Source organism: Pelmatolapia mariae, linkage group LG16_19, assembly GCF_036321145.2.
Source record: "Pelmatolapia mariae isolate MD_Pm_ZW linkage group LG16_19, Pm_UMD_F_2, whole genome shotgun sequence".
NCBI classification, from domain to species: Eukaryota; Metazoa; Chordata; class Actinopteri; order Cichliformes; family Cichlidae; genus Pelmatolapia; species Pelmatolapia mariae.
This window is the reverse complement of record NC_086241.1, coordinates 12,892,367-12,912,634: the sequence shown is the minus strand read 5'-3', so window position 1 is coordinate 12,912,634 and position 20,268 is coordinate 12,892,367. Positions and strand designations below refer to the sequence as shown.

General features: G+C 37.4%; 1 protein-coding gene across 1 annotated transcript in view; it reads left to right on the top strand.

Annotated features, from left to right (window-relative positions):
• The window catches only part of LOC134644308 (receptor tyrosine-protein kinase erbB-4-like), a 303,631-nt gene that overhangs the window by 162,349 nt on the left and 121,014 nt on the right, over positions 1 to 20,268 (top strand). Inside the window, exon 3 of the mRNA XM_063497223.1 lies at positions 1,108 to 1,294. Within this exon, the coding sequence (XP_063353293.1) occupies positions 1,108 to 1,294 (187 nt within the window). The remainder of the gene's footprint in view (positions 1 to 1,107; positions 1,295 to 20,268) is intronic.

Below are 20,268 nucleotides of genomic sequence, written 5' to 3'. Positions count from 1 at the left end.
GCCTTAATAAACGGCACGCCCTTAATTAAAGTACAGTTTTGTCTTCTGTGGTCTGCATTTGGGTCCTCTTATAAAGACACACACAATCTGCTGCTGCAGATCATGACAGATAGCCTGAAGTCTTGAACTCGTTTTCATTCAGATGTCCAGGTCTTTTTGCGTTGCTGAGTTCAGAGTGCTTTCTTTCCTCCTTTCTTTCATAGAATGTACCAGACTGTAGATTTTGCCACTCCTACTACTGTAGCAATTTCTTGGATGGGGTTTTTTCTGTTTTCTCAGCTTAAGTATAGCTTGTTTCACCTGCATGGAGAGCTCCTTTGACCGCATGTTGTCTTTCACAGCAAAATCTTCCAAATCCAAGCACCACACCTCAAATAAATTCCAGGCTTTTTATCTGCTTAACTGATAATGACATACATGTAACGAATGAATTGCCCAAACCTGCCTATAAAATAGCCTTTGAGACATTACTTTTGGTCCCTTTAAAAAAAGGGTGGCACATGTTAAGGAGCTGAAACTCCTCAACCCTTTGTCCAGTTTGAATGTGGAAACCCCCTAATAAAAATTGAGAGTCTACACATTATGTCCATGTCTATTATATAACTACAATTGGAACATGTCTCAGTAAACATGTAAAAAAACTAAACTTGCGTCATTGTCCAAATATATATAATAATAATGAATATACTGAACTGCAAAATAGGCAATGTTAACATCAATTATATTTCTGTCAAAATATAATTTGTTACAGACACTAAACATGAGGTTTTTAGTGGTTTTTGAACTGATAACAGTTTCTGGAAGACCCTAAAATGGATGTTCTTGCAGAAATTCAGTGTTATCTTTTTTCTTGATCAATTAGATATTATGTGATGAATTTTAGCCTGAGAACATGCAGCCACTATAAACACAGAACTGTGATAACCTTGTTCCTTTTGCCTTTACACTAGCTTGTTTACTGAATTAATTTTACATTCGCCATGAGAAGCACAAGTTGTTTTTCTTCTTTTTTTTTTTCCTAGAAATGTGTTGTTAGTGTTTTCATCTATGCAACATGTACACACTTAAAATGCACACTAACACTTATTTCCATACCTCTATCCACAGTCTATCAGGGAAGTGACAGGCTATGTGTTGGTGGCTCTGAACCAGTTTGACTACCTGCCATTAGAGAACTTGAGAATCATCCGAGGAACCAAGCTATACGAGGACCGCTACTCCCTTGCAATCTTCCTCAATTACAGACGTGATGGAAACTTTGGCCTGCGCCAGTTGGGTCTAAAAAATCTCACAGGCAAGTTGAATTATTTTTTGGTTACTCACATTTTTTTATGTTAAAGGACACACAATGAGTAAAAAAAAACAATCCAGCTTCAAAACACCTGTAATATCAATTTTTACAATTCAGAGTTGAGTTAGAAGGATCACATTAAAATCAGTTGTGTGTATTAAGAAAAATTATAACAAAAGGTGATAAAAATAGAGGAATATTTTCATTTTATGTTGTTTTTAGGCCTCCGTGCAAGCAATAGTTAGGGCAAGAGGCCCATTCCATGAAAAAACAGTGAGTGTCTCCAAAATGATCCCCTCAGAATCACAACGCCTTTAGTACAAGAATTACACATGCAAAGCACATGAAATACACATTTAACCTGCGTTAAAAACTGCAACCAAATTAAATTTATAACCATTGCAAGTCTCACACTCTAAAGCCAAATTCCCATTTATGTTCAGTATGACTTTGCTATCGCTACCAAATTTGAGCATTTATATCATGGATACACTCGAGCTTCAAAAGCAAAACTCCATCATTAATATCTTAGTCATGGAGTATCAAACACTAGAAGTCTAGATGTTTTCTGATAATTCACTGGAGAAAACTTCAAAAAGTACTTTTTGGGTAAACTTTAAAGGGTTCTATCACCATGTGGCATATTTAGCTGATCAAAACAAGTTATAGAATATGAAAGGTTTCCTTTTTACCTATATTTTGATATCAGGCTCATCTTCTAGTTGTCATTCCTTAAAATATTCCTTAAAATATTTTTTTTTCTACTTCTGGAACTTAAGAAATTGAAAAATCACAACTTTAAAAATGTCAAATTTTAAACTATCACCATGTAATTTAAAGGCCTGTGACTCTGAAAATATTCAGTATTCAACTATGACTCATGGAAGTCGTGATTGGAGTTTTGTCAAACAAGATTAAAAAAGTCAAACATACAGCCATGGATGTAAACTGCAGCTTGACTCTTTTGACAAAGACACAGAGCATATTGTATGTATACTTGCACTGATAATTCACATTGCACAATCAAACAATTTAAGTGTGCTGGAAGTGGGTTACTGGCTTCTGTCACCTGTCATGTCTTTTTTCTTTATCCTGACGGGTGCTGTTATCACAGTTCACCTTTTTATATGAAGGGATATTATACCATCTGACAAAGTTGTGAAAATACATCTAATTTATCATTTCCAGCTATTGCTCAGACAAAAACGTATTCTTGTATGAGTTACCACCTGAAATCTATTTGAGAATATTGTGTCCTAGTGATTGCTGATAAACTGCGTAGTAAGAAGGAAAGGATTGTGTGGGCGGCTCTGCCTTTTTATGAAAAATGATCCAGTGCTAGAAGGTTATCTTCTGCAGACTGACCCTGAGGTCAGCACAAAATGAACCTCTAGACTCGCAAAAAAGATGCACAGCTTTTCCACTACAGAGCAGCACACCTTTCTCACAGTGTGTTCGAAATAAGTTCAAAGCTGCCATTCACTCATCTTGAAGCTAAATCCAACATCACAAATGATCAAAGCAGGTGAAGATATGGACAGAATCGATACTTTGTGGTGGCTGAATAAGAGTAAATAAGGGTTTGTATGACCCTTGACAGCTCTGATAATGTTCAAGATGGAGAAATAGATACATTAAGTGATCAATGCATCAGCACATCTCTATGCTTGTGTGTTGATCACAGTAAAAATGTCATCTGCCACACATGTTAACTCTTGTTCTGCAGCAGCTTTGACATTAATAATGAATACGTGTATTGTTGCCTACATTTAAAAATAATAATAACAAAACATAAATAAATAAAAACAATAATAACTTTTCTTAATTGCTTACTCAAAGTGGGTCATGTTGGGGCGGTGTCTGTTGCAGGTGACATTTGACAAACTAGTACACGTGTTTTTGGAAAAACTAATTGAATATCATGTGCAAAAACTGTCACTTTTCTAAAATGTTTGGTCTGCTGTCATGAACAGTCTGACATACACAGGAAAGCATTAAGAATGATATATGAATGATTAGTACCACAAAAAATGCACGCATGTTACGACTGATAAGGAATGTTGTTTTAAAATAATTTCTTAATTAGAATGCTCTTAAATCAGATTTACAGCACACAGAATTTACTAGAATTTAACAACTACCTATCTAAAAAAAAATACAGACACAATATAAAGAATTCCAAGGGAAACACTGAGTCATAAGAAAAAGACAGTGACATTAGCTTGTTCTAAAACTGTAAAAGAAAAGAACAAAATGACCTAGTGAAAGATTAGCATTCAATTCGTGACATTTATGAAGATGTGTGAGGATGGTACTGAGACTGTGCCTTCCTTACCTCTTCCAAATTCACTTTCTAAATAATTCATTGTTGTCTTCAGCTGTTCTTTCCTGGTTGTTCCCCAGAGTTGAGAGAAACAACACAGCCATCAGTCTGCATGTGCAGCTTCAGTATGTGCTGGGGTGTTAACGTTCTGCCTTCTATTCTTTCTCACACGTGGTGCCATACTTGGGGAATTACATTTGTCCAGCATAGCATTTTGCTGTGCCCTTCCTTTTCCATTGTGGTGCCAAGTTGAAGTGAGCGCGGAGGGAGGCCAGGGCTGTTCTCTGTGAGAAGTGTTTGATGTGCCATCCGTGGCCTCAAGCCATGAAGTAGAGGGGGAAGTTATGCACAGCAGCCAGGGTCAGAATCTGCTCTACTTCATAACTATGAGTGCTTGTGTTTCACCCTTGTGCTCGCTTTCGTGGTGACAAAAACATGTTGGTTGTTGTTTGTTCTTATTAAAATGCAATCATTTAACGATTAAAGGTTTGGTTTTTGTTGAAGTATATTATGTAGAGATCGGAAATGGCTCTCACGGGTGCCTCTAGAAGAACAATTAATATACCCCACATGGCCCTAATCATCACTTGGTCAGTGTGGGATTACATCAAGGGAGATAAGACACTGAGGCGACCTAAATCACAAATAGCTTGATAGTATTACTTTTAAAAGGACCTATCCTCTTGTGTCTTGAACTTTTCACATGTACATGCATGTCAGGTTTGGGTAGATAGGGCCGTTCACGATCATGTCTATAACTGTGGACCCTAGAAAACCTTTATACAAACTTGTCACTTCAGAACAAGAAACTTGTCTTGAAGGGTCTATCATATCACTGTTTTTTGTGCAGATGGACCTGACAGTTAAACAAGCTCTTGCTGTGGGGAGAGACAAGTCACTTGTGTCCCAGTTTGTTCTGTTGCAGTTGTCATCATTCTGCTGTGCGCAAGTGGAGAAAGGAAATAAGCTAAAACTATCAGGATAAACCCGCTCCTGTACTTCAAGCAGCAGAGATCAAACTCTTCCTTTCCTTCAGCTGCTGTAGCGAGTCCAAAGCAGTCTCATTCATTACGAGGCCTTTGATGTTGCTGTCATATTAGCCCATCGTTCTTCTTGCAGTAGCTCCCAGGGGAAGTGTAAAATGATCAATAAAATTCATAAGCAACATATATAAGAGGATAAAACATATTAAATACATAAGGGGCTAATCGAAAGAAGGCACAGTGAAAGACCCCTTCGGTGCTGAAACCCACACGCAGTTCTACTTGGTTTGAAATTGCCTTGGGATGAAATCAATTTGTCGCTAGTATATTGTAGCATTGCACTTATTGATTTTTCTGGTGCACTCTCCGCGAGCTGTGAATGGACTCTCTGGATTTGAGGGGACTGGAGGATGGGGTGGAGGACGTCTCTGGCTGAGCAGGGATAGGACTCCCTCTGATGCACCTTTCAATCAAGCTTAGCTAAGTTATCCTCATGAATATGAAATATAAGGCACAGTCAAGCCGGGGAAAGTTAAGGATAGTGTGTGTGCACGGGGGTGTATAGAATAAGAAATATAGGCACTAAGTGCAGAAAGTTTAGTTGTGTTGTTTGACATTTCTTCCCCTGGAACAAAAGACTGTCCTGGCCGTTATAAGACTATTCATTTTTAGGCATTTTGGGTGTGCAAGTGAGCTCTCTGATAGCTACAAGGAAAAGCTTTAAATAAGTCATTCTTTTTACTTCTCCCTATGTCCAAGCAAGAAAAAAGGTTAAATACAGCTGGCTTCTGACATTTTCAAAGTTCCCTATCCATATTTTGATGCATAATGACCCGCACTGTCCTCCTTCTTGCTACGGCAAACATTTTCGCCACTTCTGTCTGGATTCACATGAACCCTGGGCAGCCTCTGTGCTTTCACATGGTAATTACAGCCTGCTTCCCTGGCAAAATAATAACAGCCTCAATAAGGAGCACAACACAGATGAGCTTTCTGATTTTGCCACCACCAACCGCCCCCCCTCCCTTTTCCTCATTTCATTTTTTTCAGATTTGTTTTGTGTTGTTGATTCATTTTTCTAACCACCCTACGCCTGCACTGCGTCTGTCCAAAATGAAGCATCCAATCTGAGGCCCCATCTGCTGAATGATCCTCTCTCATCGCATGCATGTACACAAGCCTGTGTTTTACGCCAAGGCGTTAACCACTCCTTCATGGCCCATCTGCTCTCTCTTTGTCTATCCCATTTTTTGTCTTTCTTCCATCTCTTTATCCCTGTCTTTGGCTCTCTGTTGGTCATCATATTTTAGTTGGCTGTCTTGATTTGTCACACTGATGCCTTTCACACAAACACATGCATGTTTGTACCAATCTGTACTGTATGCAAAAGTCTCTGGCGCACTTGAGTCTGACTCTGTTCTCCAAAGGCTACTGCAGTTGTTGAGTGTGGAAATCGACCACGAACATACAATATCATCTGCTCAGTGTGTCCTTCTTAGTGTTATGTGACAGTGATACACAGGGGAAGCAGGAAAAGGACGGAATGGGGCACGTTGACGGGAATGATATCAGTTAATGTGTTTCCCCCAGACAAGGAACTGGTAAATGGGGGGCATAAAATTGGTGCCTTTTTCTGATCCCCAAGATTTTCGTTCGCCGTCTAACTACTAGTAGACGAAAGAGAAATTCTGCCACGGGAGCCAGAGAAGATTGGTCCAGTGCACATCACAAGAATTCAGCCAAGCCTCTTGCCTGGGAGCCCACAGACCTCAGGTCTCCTTCAATTGTGTGTCTAATTGATTACTTCCCATGCAATTACTCCTGTGTCACACTCAATATTTCACCACTGCGGGAAGGGGGCCAGATGGGGCGTCTTTTTGAAGGACGACATTCATATTGTCACATTTGTGAGCCTCTAATGTGGATTGTGGGGAAGCACATGTTAAACTTAAGCCCGAAACAAGCCATCAGTAGTAACTGATATCAAGTGATTGCAGTGTAATGTGGCTTAGAGAGAGAGAGAAATTACCAAAGCAATTTGTTTTTATGCCACAGGTCAGCAAAGCTGAATTCTTCAAAAAGTTTATTTTTGTGTTTCTTTTTTTTAATGTCTTCATTTAATATAAAGGGTTTTTCACATTTTTACTTTTAAAAAATGTAAAATATTTTTGTCATTTTTAATTTCTCATTTTTTACAGTTTGGAGTCCTTTAATTAAATGACTTCATATTATTCTTACTTTCCCTTAAATTAACTTATTTTAGCTTTAACATTTTACCCGATTATATTTTTTCCAGGGCCATCTGGATCTGTCACTCACAGCATGGTCTAAAGGGTGCATGGATATTTTTCTTTTTTATGCTTTTGTTATTTGTTCTGTTCTTCAGTCTTTAATAATGCGATGCCTGAGATTTCATAAGCAGAAAATAAATGTGCTTTATGAAATATTAATGGACAACAATAGCAAAACCTGCCATGAGAAAGGAAAGATAATAATACAAAATGGAGCTTCTCCAATTAAAAATGTGTACGTCTCTCTCTGTGTGTGCTGCATTTGGCAAAGAACTGAAATAATGGACTGTGTCTTCTAAAAGTTTTAACAGAGTTCATGCTCCCTTAAATATGTTTAGACTGCAAAGTTTAACTCAAACACCAGTGACCATTATTATCCCACCTTAGGTTTATTGTATTTTACTTCCCCATAATCTTTAAAGCACTAAACTATTCTCTTACCTGCCTGCAAGGAATATAGAAATGTACAAATATTTTGTACAAAAAGCCTTTACAAATCATGAATACAATGAAGAGGAAAATGAAAGTAATAATAACAAATATAGTCAGTAATGTGCAAAAGTCTTTATATTTTCATATATATATATATATATATATATATATACACATTGCTGGGAAACTGGGAAATAGTTCCAGTGATTTATTGAAACATATGCAAAGATATATGGAAATGCAAAATACAAGGCAAAACCAGTGTTTGCATATTACTAATAAACTTGAAGGTGAATATTTCACTAGTCAACCTCAAAAATTACTTCCTCTAAACCATCAACAGCTCTATTAGACCCCTAATGCTACAAAACTGTTTATTAATGCTTCAATCTTATGTATGATTGGTCTATCTCTTTTTATGGGCTATGTACCAAAGGCCTCTAAGGTGGCAGTAATTAAACCAGTTCTTAAAAAGCCGTCACTTGATCCAGCACTCATAGGTAATTATAGTCCAACCTTTTTTTTTTTTTAAAGTTCAAAATTTCATGATAGAGTAGTTGTAAAACAGCTAATTAATCATATTCAGATGAATGGTTTATCTGAAGAGTTTCTGTAAGGATTCAGAATTCATCACAATACAGAAACAGCACTAGTGAAGGTAATGATGGCCTTTGACAGTAGACTCATCTCTAGACCTCAGTGCAACATTTAATACCACTAAGCACAATACTTTAGTAAAGAGATTAAAACACACGGGTATTAAATGGTATTTGGCTGCAGTGGTTCGAATCATATCTGTCTAATAGACTTCAATCTGTTCATGTAAATGTAGAGTTCTGTTCACATGCCAAGGTTAATTATGGAGTTCCAAAAGATCTGTGCTGGGATACATTCTTTTTGCATTTCACATGGTTCCCTTAGGCAGTATCATATTAAAGGCGTATTATATATTTTCAGTCCTATGCAGATGATACCCAGCTTTATCAATCTATGGAGCCAAGTGACAAAGCCCATTAGTTAAGCTACAGGAATGTCTTAAAGACATAAAGACCTGGATGACCTCTAATTTCCTACTTCTAAATCCAGAGAAAACAGAGTATTGTATTTGGCCCTAAAAATCTTAGAAACATGGTATCTAACCTTACGATATAAAGTGCTTTGAGGTGACTGTTGTTGTGATTTGGCACTATATAAAAATAATCGAATTGAACTGAATAATTAATATGACCACATTCATTTTTCAACACACACCGGAACTGCTAAGAACTGCTACCACTGATTTTCAGTCCAGTTTTTGTGTAATTTGTTTCCCTTCCTTAAGAATATAGCTCTTTGGCAACCACCCTTCCAGTGAGACAACTTTTCAATGAGGCTTTGGTGAACAGTAGTTGGAGCCATCAAAAGATTTAAGATCTTAGGTCCTGCTTTAGTTCTTTGTTAGTCTTTTTCCTGTTTCATAATGACATGACTTTCAGTTGCTGTTCATCTGCTGTAGATATTTTTTTTTAGGTCTGCCACTTCTTTTGTCCTCCACTTGTTCAGTTTCCTCTTTTTTTAAGGACCAGCGTTGGTCAAGTTACTTGAAAATAGTAATTACTTACTAATTACTGATTACTTCTCCATGAAAGTAATCTCATTACTTTACTGATTAATTATTTTCAAAAGTAATTAATTACTTTTTAAAAACATGATACACAACCTGAATACATAATAAAGCGATAGACCTTTCAGCCCAATTCTATTTTTTCTGCATAATCCATCATATAAAACTGAATCAAATGAAAAAGTCTCTTTGGTTTATTAGTTTTAATATTTTAACTTTATGCACATTGCTCAAGCAAAAATGTAATTATATGAAACAAAAATGTGTTTAAACCTGTTTTCTGCATATTCCAGCATATAAAATAAAATAATTTCTTGTGTTTACACTAGAAAGAAGCTTTCTTCCCACGCAGAGTGTAAAATGGTCGCTAATGTTTTTGTCACTTTTTACGGAATCAAACTCAAAGTAATGTCAGGACTTCCAAGCTCTAAATGCTGCATGGTCGTTCTCTCTCCCACACTCCATATTATCCATTGTTGATCTACACATGTCTGTTGCTGCCACGGACGTCACATGCTCAGACATCATTGTCATGAGACACTCTCACAAACAAAATCACAGTTTAGTAACGCAGTAACGCAGCCTGCTTATGGGAAAGTAACAGTAATCTAATTACTTTCTGGCAATAGTAATCCCTTACTTTACTCATCACTTGAAAAAAGTAATCGGATTACAGTAACATGTTACTGCCCATCTCTGTTAAGGACACACTGCAGACAATGTAGACATGTTGTAGCAAAAATATTTTATACCTGTAAAACTATTATTTTTGCTATTTTCATAGATCCAACTACAGAAATGGGGAAAAAATGATTAGTGACAGATCGCTATATACGAAGTGTCTAAAGGTGTAAAACAAAATTAAATTTTTTTAAAAGCAGAGGTAAAGCTCGATATAGTCCAGCACCACAGAGGCTATGCTGATGTCTCTTGTACCAAAAAGAGAATCAACCCAGCTCTTATTTTGTCCTCCACTTTTCTGCTATCTCTTTAAATATGCTATTTAAAGTTGGTTCTTTGCTAATCTCTGTTCTGTTCACTAGTTCATGCCTTGATTTAGGGAATGTTTTTATGCGTCAATGATTCATGGGTTCGTTTTAAGTGGCTAAACAACCAAAACAAACAAACAAACAAAACAAAACAAACAAGAAACAAGAAAAGCCTCTGAAAATGGAGACTGTAGAACTATTGCTCAAGACCACAAATTATACAGAAGTCTGGCTCCTTGGAAGCAAGAGCTAAAGAAATGAGGAGTGGCTCAAGACATTAGTATAGTACTGCACATTTAGACAGCATCTGGAAAAGTGCAGGGCAGATTAGTGATTGCTTCTTCTGTATGCTATAAAGCAGTCTGATATCAATTATCCTCCCTAAGTGAGATTGTTTTGGTCAGCAACTCCTTTTAAAGTGTTTTGATGCAGATACATAGAACTGACAATTTCGTCTGTTCTAACAGCAGTTTATGTCATTCTTTATTCGGTTGCTTGTTTTATTTCATGCAAGAATGCTAATGTGTGAATGCATCACACTAGTCCCTACACTCATATCTTGTGTCTCTTTCCAATAAACAATTTACATTTCCTATGATTACACTGCAGACCAGTCTGTCCTCACTGAATAGAATATATTCCAGCACATGACCTTACTTCAGCTTCCCCTTTAGCAGATAATACTGCAATATTATCTGGTTATATCACAATATTCTCATACCTACATACCACTCATTACCAGTTTGCCTTCCTGAAGGAACCTCTACGGCCTCCTCTAAGTGAGAGTTGACTTTCACCTCATTAAAAGTTAAAGTAGGCGTGGAAAGAATTTTAATGCCAATTAATAATCAAAACACAGTCTTCTTCCCTTTTTCTCAAACATTTCCATCCCCCCAGGCAGTGGCTTAGATCAGACATAGATCCGCTACGATGTAGATGTAAAATTGGGTAAGAGACCAACAGGACATTGTTCTCTTACTTCAAATCACGTTTGAATTGTTCCCTCTTGTTCCAACAGGAAACACAGAAGAGCACAAGCATGTATGTCTCCTTGAGTATGTGTGTTGGGATTTCAATTGCTCTGTAGATTATGTAAATTACCATGTGTGTCAGTGCGACTAGGACTTTGCGGTACTTACACCTCAATGAAAATATTACAAATCTTATAAATTCTGTAAGTATTTTGTATTAATTATGCCTGTCCTGATTAGGTGAGCACTGCTTTGTCATAGTGTACAAAATTCAGAGATAAAGTAAATATATGTGTGGATACATATAAATCAGTCAAGAGCTTCATACTTTTAAAGATTTAAAAGTTCCAGTTTATACTGTATCTACTTCATTGTCTTTCTTTCTATGTTTCTGAAAATTCAAAACAATCACATGGTGCTCATCATGCTCAGTTTCTGTCACTGACTGGCTGTCATTATGGCTTTACCATGTCAGTCCACGGCTGTGCAAACTTGACACACAGTTTTTACTTTGATTCCAAAGGCCAGACAGAGTTTCAGACAGGCCTTTGATGTCAGAGGCGCTCAGTGCTCATCTCAGAGGAGGAACAAAATGAGTAAGAAAGCAAATAAAATAGGAGCTGACTGGCAGCTCCGTGGGTCTCCGAAGTAACTAAGGAAAATGTCACTTTTTATCAACTTAGTTACAAGGTCTAAATGGACACCTGTGGACTGATGATGAAATGTTTTTACTCTTAAAGACACGAGATGGTTGATATTCATGGAAAGCAATCCTAAAATCACACAGAAAATGCTGTTTCTTGTTAACTTTTTTAAAGTGTTTATTTTGTAACTGTTGACAGTGTAAACAGTTTTTTTTTCCATTAAATTTTATGTTGACTTGTTAAAAAAGAAATCAAAAACCTATATTGGACTTTAAGCCTTTGATAGTGTATAAACCTCGAGTCTTTCAGAATATCCTACATGCCGGTAACATATAAAGTACATGTTTAAACAGCTAGATAAAAGGTGTTAAATTTTTATTAAAAATTCTTAATGTGAATTTAAAAGACACTGCTGTCAAACCTAAATTTAATATCCTTACACTAGTGCCAGCACACACATAAACACACATATTACCCTCGGACCCGACAAGTTTGCCCCTTTCTCCCCTGGCCGTTTAATAATTAATATGCTTATTTTTGTCTCTAAGGCCAAAGCCTTGGGTAAGTGGAACAGCTATTGATGGGGGCAGTGGTGGGTAATGGGACATGAAAAAGACTTTTTTGTCCATCTCACTTTTCCACACAGATATGATGGGTGTTAATACATGCATCACCAGCCATGGCTTCACTAAATATTTAAATTTTAATTGTTTCTGTCTGTGGTACATGCTTTTTTTTCACCAGTGGTATTTTTTGTTAAAGCTCTGGATCAGTCTTCGCAATCTTCCAGATTGTCCTATTCAAGTAGAACCTATTCTATTTTCCAATACAAAGAGGTCACTTTGGTCAGGATTGTGCATATGGCAAGATCCAACACAGTCGTGCTCTTCGAATATGATGGCTGGCATCAGACATAAAACAGCAGGAAATCCAAGTGGTTATTAAAATATGTTAAGTGGCCTCACTATCTTGAGACTTTAGAGACAAAGGCACTCAAAGGTTAATTTGTGCAAGACGGTACACATTAAAAGTAATCAATGTAAGCTTCATTAGTGACTGGATCAGTGCATCTCAGTCATCCATGATCTTAGCTTTTATTGGTTCTTTGTCTTTATTAAACTTGTTCTATATTCTTCTTCTTTTAACGTTCAATTCCAAACAATAAAGTGGTAAAACTGGAAAATCTCACACAATATCATACAATTAGACAATATGAATGCAGAATGCAGTAGATGTCCCTCATATTTAAAAGAAGCTAGACATACATTATTTAATCATTTTTTACCCTTGATGCTGCTGCTCAAAAAGTTAAAAATCTATATATGAACCCATTTCTGAAAAAGTTGGGATGCTGCATGCCAAAGAAACAAAAAAATCTCTTTATTTTGAATTTAATGGCAGCAACATGTCTCAATAAGGTTGGGACAGGGGCAACAAAAGGCTAGAAAAATTAGGTGGTACTAAAAAGAAACAGCTTGAGGGACATTTTGCACCTAATTATGTTAACTGGGTAAAGGTCAGTACATGCTATAACTGGGTAAAAATGAGCATCTTAGGCAGAGTTTCTCAAACGTAAAGATGGGCAGACGTTTGCTAATCTGCAACAAACTATGTCGCCAAACCACCTGACATATTATCAGTGGTCACTTGAAAATCCTGCATTTCAGATGGTATCAAGGTGTATCAGTGCCTATGGAATTGCCGTTTGGAAATTCACCATTAGAGCTGAAAGGTATACAGTGGCTTGCAAAAGTATTCAGCCCCCTTGAACTTTTCCACATTTTGTCACATTACAGCCACAAACATGAATCAATTTTATTGGAATTCCACGTGAAAGACCAATACAAAGTGGTGTACATGTGAGAAGTGGAACGAAAATCATACATGATGCCAAACATTTTTTACAAATAAATAACTGCAAAGTGGGGTGTGCATAATTATTCAGCCCCCTGAGTCAATACTTTGTAGAACCACCTTTTGCTGCAATTACAGCTGCCTGTCTTTTAGGGTATGTCTCTACCAGCTTTACACATCTAGAGACTGAAATTCTTGCCCATTCTTCTCTGCAAAACAGCTCCAGCTCAGTCAAATTAGATGGACAGCGTTTGTGAACAGCAGTTTTCAGATCTTGCCACAGATTCTCGATTGGATTTAGATCTGGACTTTGACTGGGCCATTCTAACACATGGATAGGTTTTGTTTTAAACCATTCCATTGTTGCCCTGGCTTTATGTTTAGGGTCGTTGTCCTGCTGGAAGGTGAACCTCCGCCCCAGTCTCAAGTCTTTTGCAGACTCCAAGAGGTTTTCTTCCAAGATTCCCCTGTATTTGGCTCCATCCATCTTCCCATCAACTCTGACCAGCTTCCCTGTCCCTGCTGAAGAGAAGCACCCCCAAAGCATGATGCTGCCACCACCATATTTGACAGTGGGGATGGTGTGTTCAGAGTGATGTGCAGTGTTAGTTTTCCGCCACACATAGCGTTTTGCATTTTGGCCAAAAATTTCCATTTTGGTCTCATCTGACCAGAGCACCTTCTTCCACATGTTTACTGTGTCCCCCACATGGCTTGTGGGGAATTGCAAACGGGACTTCTTACGGTTTTCTGTTAACAATGGCTTTCTTCTTGCCACTCTTCCATAAAGGCCAACTTTGTGCAGTGCACAACTAATAGTTGTCCTATGGACAGATTCCCCCACCTGAGCTGTAGATCTCTGCAGCTCGTCCAGAGTCACCATGGGCCTCTTGGCAGCATTTCTGATCAGCGCTCTCCTTGTTCGGCCTGTGAGTTTAGGTGGACGGCCTTGTCTTGGTAAGTTTACAGTTGTGCCATACTCCTTCCATTTCTGAATGATCGTTTGAACAGTGCTCCGTGGGATGTTCAAGGCTTGGGAAATCTTTTTGTAGCCTAAGCCTGCTTTAAATTTCTCAATAACTTTATCCCTGACCTGTCTGGTGTCTAAATCCAATCAAGAATCTGTGGCAAGATCTGAGAACTGCTGTTCACAAACGCTGTCCATCTAATCTGACTGAGCTGGAACTGTTTTGCAAAGAAGAATGGGCAAGAATTTCAGTCGCTAGATATGCAAAGCTGGTAGAGACATACCCTAAAAGACTGGCAGCTGTAATTGCAGCAACAGGTGGTTCTACAAAGTATTGACTCAGGGGGCTGAATAATTACGCACACCCCACTTTTCAGTTGTTTATTTGTAAAAATGTTTGGAATCATGTATGATTTTCGTTCCACTTCTCACGTGTACACCACTTTGTATTGGTCTTTCACGTGGAATTCCAATAAAATTGATTCATGTTTGTGGCTGTAATGTGACAAAATGTGGAAAAGTTCAAGGGGGCCGAATACTTTTGCAAGCCACTGTATAAAGGTTTTAATGCAACATGTGTTCTCATCCAAACAAGAGAATTGAATTAATCTGTTTCAACAGTACAGTAGAAGAGGCCAAGCTGAACTGCCCTGCTTCAATCCAGACTTTTCACCAATTGAAAAAAATTGGCACGTTATAAAATCAGAAATATAATATATAAGAAGCTTAAATAGTAAGTTCAGCAACTGGTCTGAGTTCCCAGATTATAGACTGTTATTAAAAGAAGAAGGGATTCTACACAATGGTAAACTTGACCTTATCCCAACATTTTTGAGACATGTCACAATGAAATTTGAAATTAGGTAATATTTTTAATGAGGTAGTAAAAGATTCTGTGCAGATCCATTCTGTTTTTATTTGGATTTTACAATGTTTTGGAATTGTGTTTGGATATTTACAGTGCATGGGGTTTTGAAACATGGCCTTGTAATTTGAGAACTTCTATAGTGTGTCTTTTAGTGGGCCAATATCTCTGTTTGTCCCTTCTGTATGCATTCTAAGAAAGAGATCTGCTAAAAAAAAAAAAAAAAAGAGAGCTAGTTAAGAAAACAACCAAGGCAAAGCAGCAATCTTTTTAGTGTTCCAAAGGATCATATTCAAAAACTGAATGAAGACCTAACTGTTACAGAGAGGAAGAAAGCATTATAGTCATTAAATATGGGGATGATGGCACATATTTTCAGATAATCTCTGCTGGAAGGCACACTGTAAAATGTAATTCTAGCTGTTTGTTATTTCAACATATTATTCTATATCAGTTTGACGATAGATGACTGAAGTTGTTGTTATAACATAGAATTACAAGTTAAAAACGTCCCAATTACACCAAAAAAAGCTAACTTGAAAACTCATGTCCAGCTAAATCAGAAACTTATGTGAACTTGACAATGCGGGTAAGTTGAGCACAGCAGGATTCAAAACTGCCTCACGTGACTGCTACCGAGGTGCATCATGGGGAATTGGCGGTTAACGACATGCTCACTTTACTTGGACGTTTTCTAATCGTCTTCTTTGGAATATGCTTTCAAGGTGAGTAACATTGGTTATAACTATAAGGAAAGAGAGCTACAAAAGTTGGAACATGTTTTGAATTTATGGCATGACGTGTGTTTTTCTCTTTTACCGAAATGTTTGCTTTAGCTAATGTAACTTTAGCCGACAAGGTCCAGCTTGTGTGTCATGACCAAACTTGACCTAATAAACTGACATATGGCCTTTTTTATGGGTTTAATGTGGCGCTGAGCAAATCACAAGTATTGTGCCGCTAGCTTTAAGGTTGTGCACTCACCCTGTTGCGATATTAGCAAGCTAACTCAGCTAATTAATAAAGCTTATTTCATATTGTCTCTGTACTTGTAAATTCCTTTCAAGTTCACAGGCTGTTGTATTTTGGTGGAAGTTCATTTTGGCAATATTTCCAATAACTGGCTGGGTTCAAAAAGACCTTTTTGGCAGGACTCGGATGCTTGTTGTCATCTGTTTATCCCTATGTAATCACTTAAGGTGTTATTAACTGCTGCATGCTAAGCTGCAAGAGTGCACTGAGGACTGAGACAAAATATGGTCTACAAACCAGCATTATATTAGTTTTTATCAGATAGTCCTCCAGTGTGCTTATTTTTTGCTTTAATTATATTGTGCAGTTATTTGTTACCCTGAAATGCTTTATGCTTAACAACAGTTCACTATTTTGACTTATTTTTGAACTCTTGTGATCAGTATGACTAGATTGTGTGAGTTTCCATACTAAACGAGCTGTAGTGATAAAATAATTGGCATCAGAGACACTGATTTTTGGCATGGTATACTGCAGAAGTTTTTTTTTTTTTTGCATAATTTACCTTTTAATTAAACTGCATTCTCTGTATTGTAACAAAACTAACATTGTTTATATGTCAGAAAATTAGCAAACATGAATAAATGGCGAAAACAATATAATTATAACATATATTTTTATTTTACTTATTTTAGGTCTGTGAAGCCAAACTTGATGCTGGGGATTTATTTTTGTCAGTGGAGTCAAATGGTAAGTTACAATTTGTGCATTTTGTCATACTGGAAACACCTCAGATTATATTGTAATTTAATAGCTCTGTAGAACAAATGATATAAAGATTGTAGTGTCAGGGTACTTCTTAAGAAGTAATATGGCACTATTGATGATCACATGCAGGTGGCATAAACTAAATATTCAGACGTGTTACCAACAAATGATTCATTAACAAAAGCAATGGAGCAGACTGTTTAGGTTCTTGTGGTTGTAATAACATCCATAACTGCAAGTTTGTCATTAATTTATTTTCACAGGTCTAGATGATCACATTTGACTTTGTCATTTAAATGAGGTGGACTTGCAAACTTTGCGCTCTTTGGGGTAAATTGCTGTCCACTACATATACACAGAATGTGCACAGTATTTCAGATCTAAAAAGGGAGTATGTAATGGACTTGCTGGCTTTAATGTAAAAAGCCTGTTGTGTAACTTTAATGAGGCAGTTGGACTAAAACAGTATTGCTCATCAAGGTAAACATCTGAGGAATAAGGAAACTGTTACTTGTCCTTTTACTCAGTGTTCTTTTAATCGCACGTTTACTAAAGTTTTACATCACATAAGTCATTTTCACAATCATTCTACTTTAAAAGATTTCAAGACAGAGCTTATTGTTCTCTGAACTTCCTTGTTTGCTGAACGGCAGGTAAAGTGCATCTTTTTGTTTGTTTGCTTTTGTGTGTTTGTGTTTTCTCTAATGGGCCTCAGATGACTGTTTGCTTAAATTTGGGTCTCAAAGAATCTTTTTTTAATTCTGCCTGTACTCTCCACCCCTCTTCTTCTATTGCTCAGGTTGAAGCAGAATTTGCCCGTCTTACATCTGTTGACCTGAAAGGGTTCCTTTTTGCTGTGCTTGACCATTATGGAGAGGTTCGTGGAGCTGTACAAAATCAAGAGCGGCATAGAAAGGCTAACTAGGCTCATAAGATGCTTCGGAGATGATGTAAGTGTTCAACTGCGAAATCTAATCCTTTGTTTAAGTTTTAGGTTATCCAGTTCAACTGATGAACTCATTGAAAGAAAGCTGATAAGTAAAGTCTGTCATCATATTTCACAACTGGACATTTAGTGTGGTAACTTTTACAGAATCTATGTATATTGGTGGTAGGTTGGATATCATATTCTACTTGAATGTCCTGATAAGCCTGATTCAAAATCTCCAATGATAATCATATATTGATGGAATTATGCATCAAAAAGCTGTGAATTTGGAGCTGTCTACATGCTTCATAAACACTGTTTAAAAAGTGTTTTTGTTTTCTTTTTGACTTCTTTGACCAGAGCCCTACACAAAGGAAGAGGACAGAGGACCTCATTTTCTAAAGGAAGATCCCTCACACACTTTCAAGACTGTGAAGGTTAGCATTGTTTCTTTTAGTAAATTTAATAATGACAGCACCACAGTGGATTTTAAATTAAAAAGTACATGTGTACTTTTTCCTCACCAAATGTATTATTACAAGATCTTTGACACTGGATTTGGTCTGGGTTTCAGAGAAACTAACTGGCAAGCTAGCATTGATATTATTAGTGTCTTGTGTTTATTCATGTCTTCACCAGGGTCTTTGACATTTCGCTGCTGTACTGTTCACTTCAGCTTTACGTTTGATTTCTCACATTGTATATTGTAATGGCAGAGATATTAGGATATTTAAGGGGCTGCAGTGGCTGCTACAGCTGTGGGGGGCAATACTTTGGTGAAATGTCCTGGACCCTGGAAAAGAGACTGTGTAGACTGGGTAAGCAAGTAAAGGTTACTGGCCGAGAGTCATTGGGCAGCTGGGTAAAGGTGGATGTTGATATTCAGTGCCAATTATGCAACCTGTTCAGCCATGTCTATATGCTCTTTTTTCATGCTGTTAATATAGGGGGAAAAAATAAACTTCAATCAATAAACTGATTAAAGAAGCATTGTCTATGGAGCCATAATCTGATCCTGTAGTGTAGCTGCAGTTTGCACATTTCATGTATTCTCAGCCAGATTTGGTTTAGAGCACAGCCAATATTTAGCATAAGTAGATTTAAATTCACACACTGGTGATGGCAGCTACATTGTAGCCACAGCCACCCTGGGGCGCACTGACAGAGGCGAGGCTGCCGGACACTGGCACCACCGGGCCCTCTGACCACCACCAGTAGGCAACAGGTGAAGTGTCTTGCCCAAGGACACAACGACTGAAACTGTCGGAGCCAGGGCTCGAACCGGCAACCTTCCAATTATAAGACGAACTGTCAACTCTTGAGTCACGATTCAGTCATCCACCCATGTGTGTGAATGACTGAATGTGTAAAGCACTTTGGAGTCCTTAGGGGACTAGTAAAGCACTATACAAATACAGGCCATTTACCATTTAAATTGAAAATTTTGTTTGAATTCTGCAATTGAAGACATGCTCAGTTATTTATGAACATGGTCTTTGTTTAAAGCAAGAAATGGATTTGTAACATGGGGGTGCATATCTCATTCTGAAAAAACTTTAACAACTAATAAGTGTTACCCAAAGCCAATCACCATCATCCAAAGCATCAGTATGGCTCTTCTTTGGAAAGACATGAATTGTTAAGCACACGGGATATTGTGTAATTGTAATTGTGTAATTTTTTTTTTTTTTTTGTCTTTGAACCCTTTTATAGCCGACAGGTATTGAAGACACGTTTTCTAAGAGGATGAAAGTTGGCATTGCGATGGTGAAAGAAGAAGACATCGATGTGTTGGTTGTCCTTGAGGCAGCAGTAATCCTGTCTAATCTGAGGGATGTCTCAAGTGCCATTTCCATGCTGATGGGCCTTCTTTTTGCCCTCAACATACACTATCCAAAGGAACTTAAGGACATCTTTGAAGTCATTCAGAACATCCTAATGAACATTGGTGGAAGGCAGTGCATCTCACTAGTGCATGGTCTAAGAAACAGACTCTTGCAGAAAGCCATGCAGAACTGTAATTGTATGATCCTTAGTGTTAAGGACAGTTTTTATTTTACTGTTTGTTTTTTTATTCTTGCAAGTTCTCATTCTCACTTTTGTATGTCACTAAATGACTACACTTTACATTCCAGATTAGACAATTACTCATTTGTTCATGGTTTAAGAAACTTATGTGAACAACAATATAATGCTGGACTTTGCAGATGCTTATCTCATGCAAGTCAGTAGTTTTTCCTTTGTTTTGCAATTGAGCAGACTCAAACTAATGTTTCTGAAATATCCATATTATCAAATGTTTCAGAAGCATGCAGTCATTTTCAGAGATATTGGTTCTGTGGAATTTGTTGCAATTGTAAACGAAGACAAATACAAGAGTTTGATGT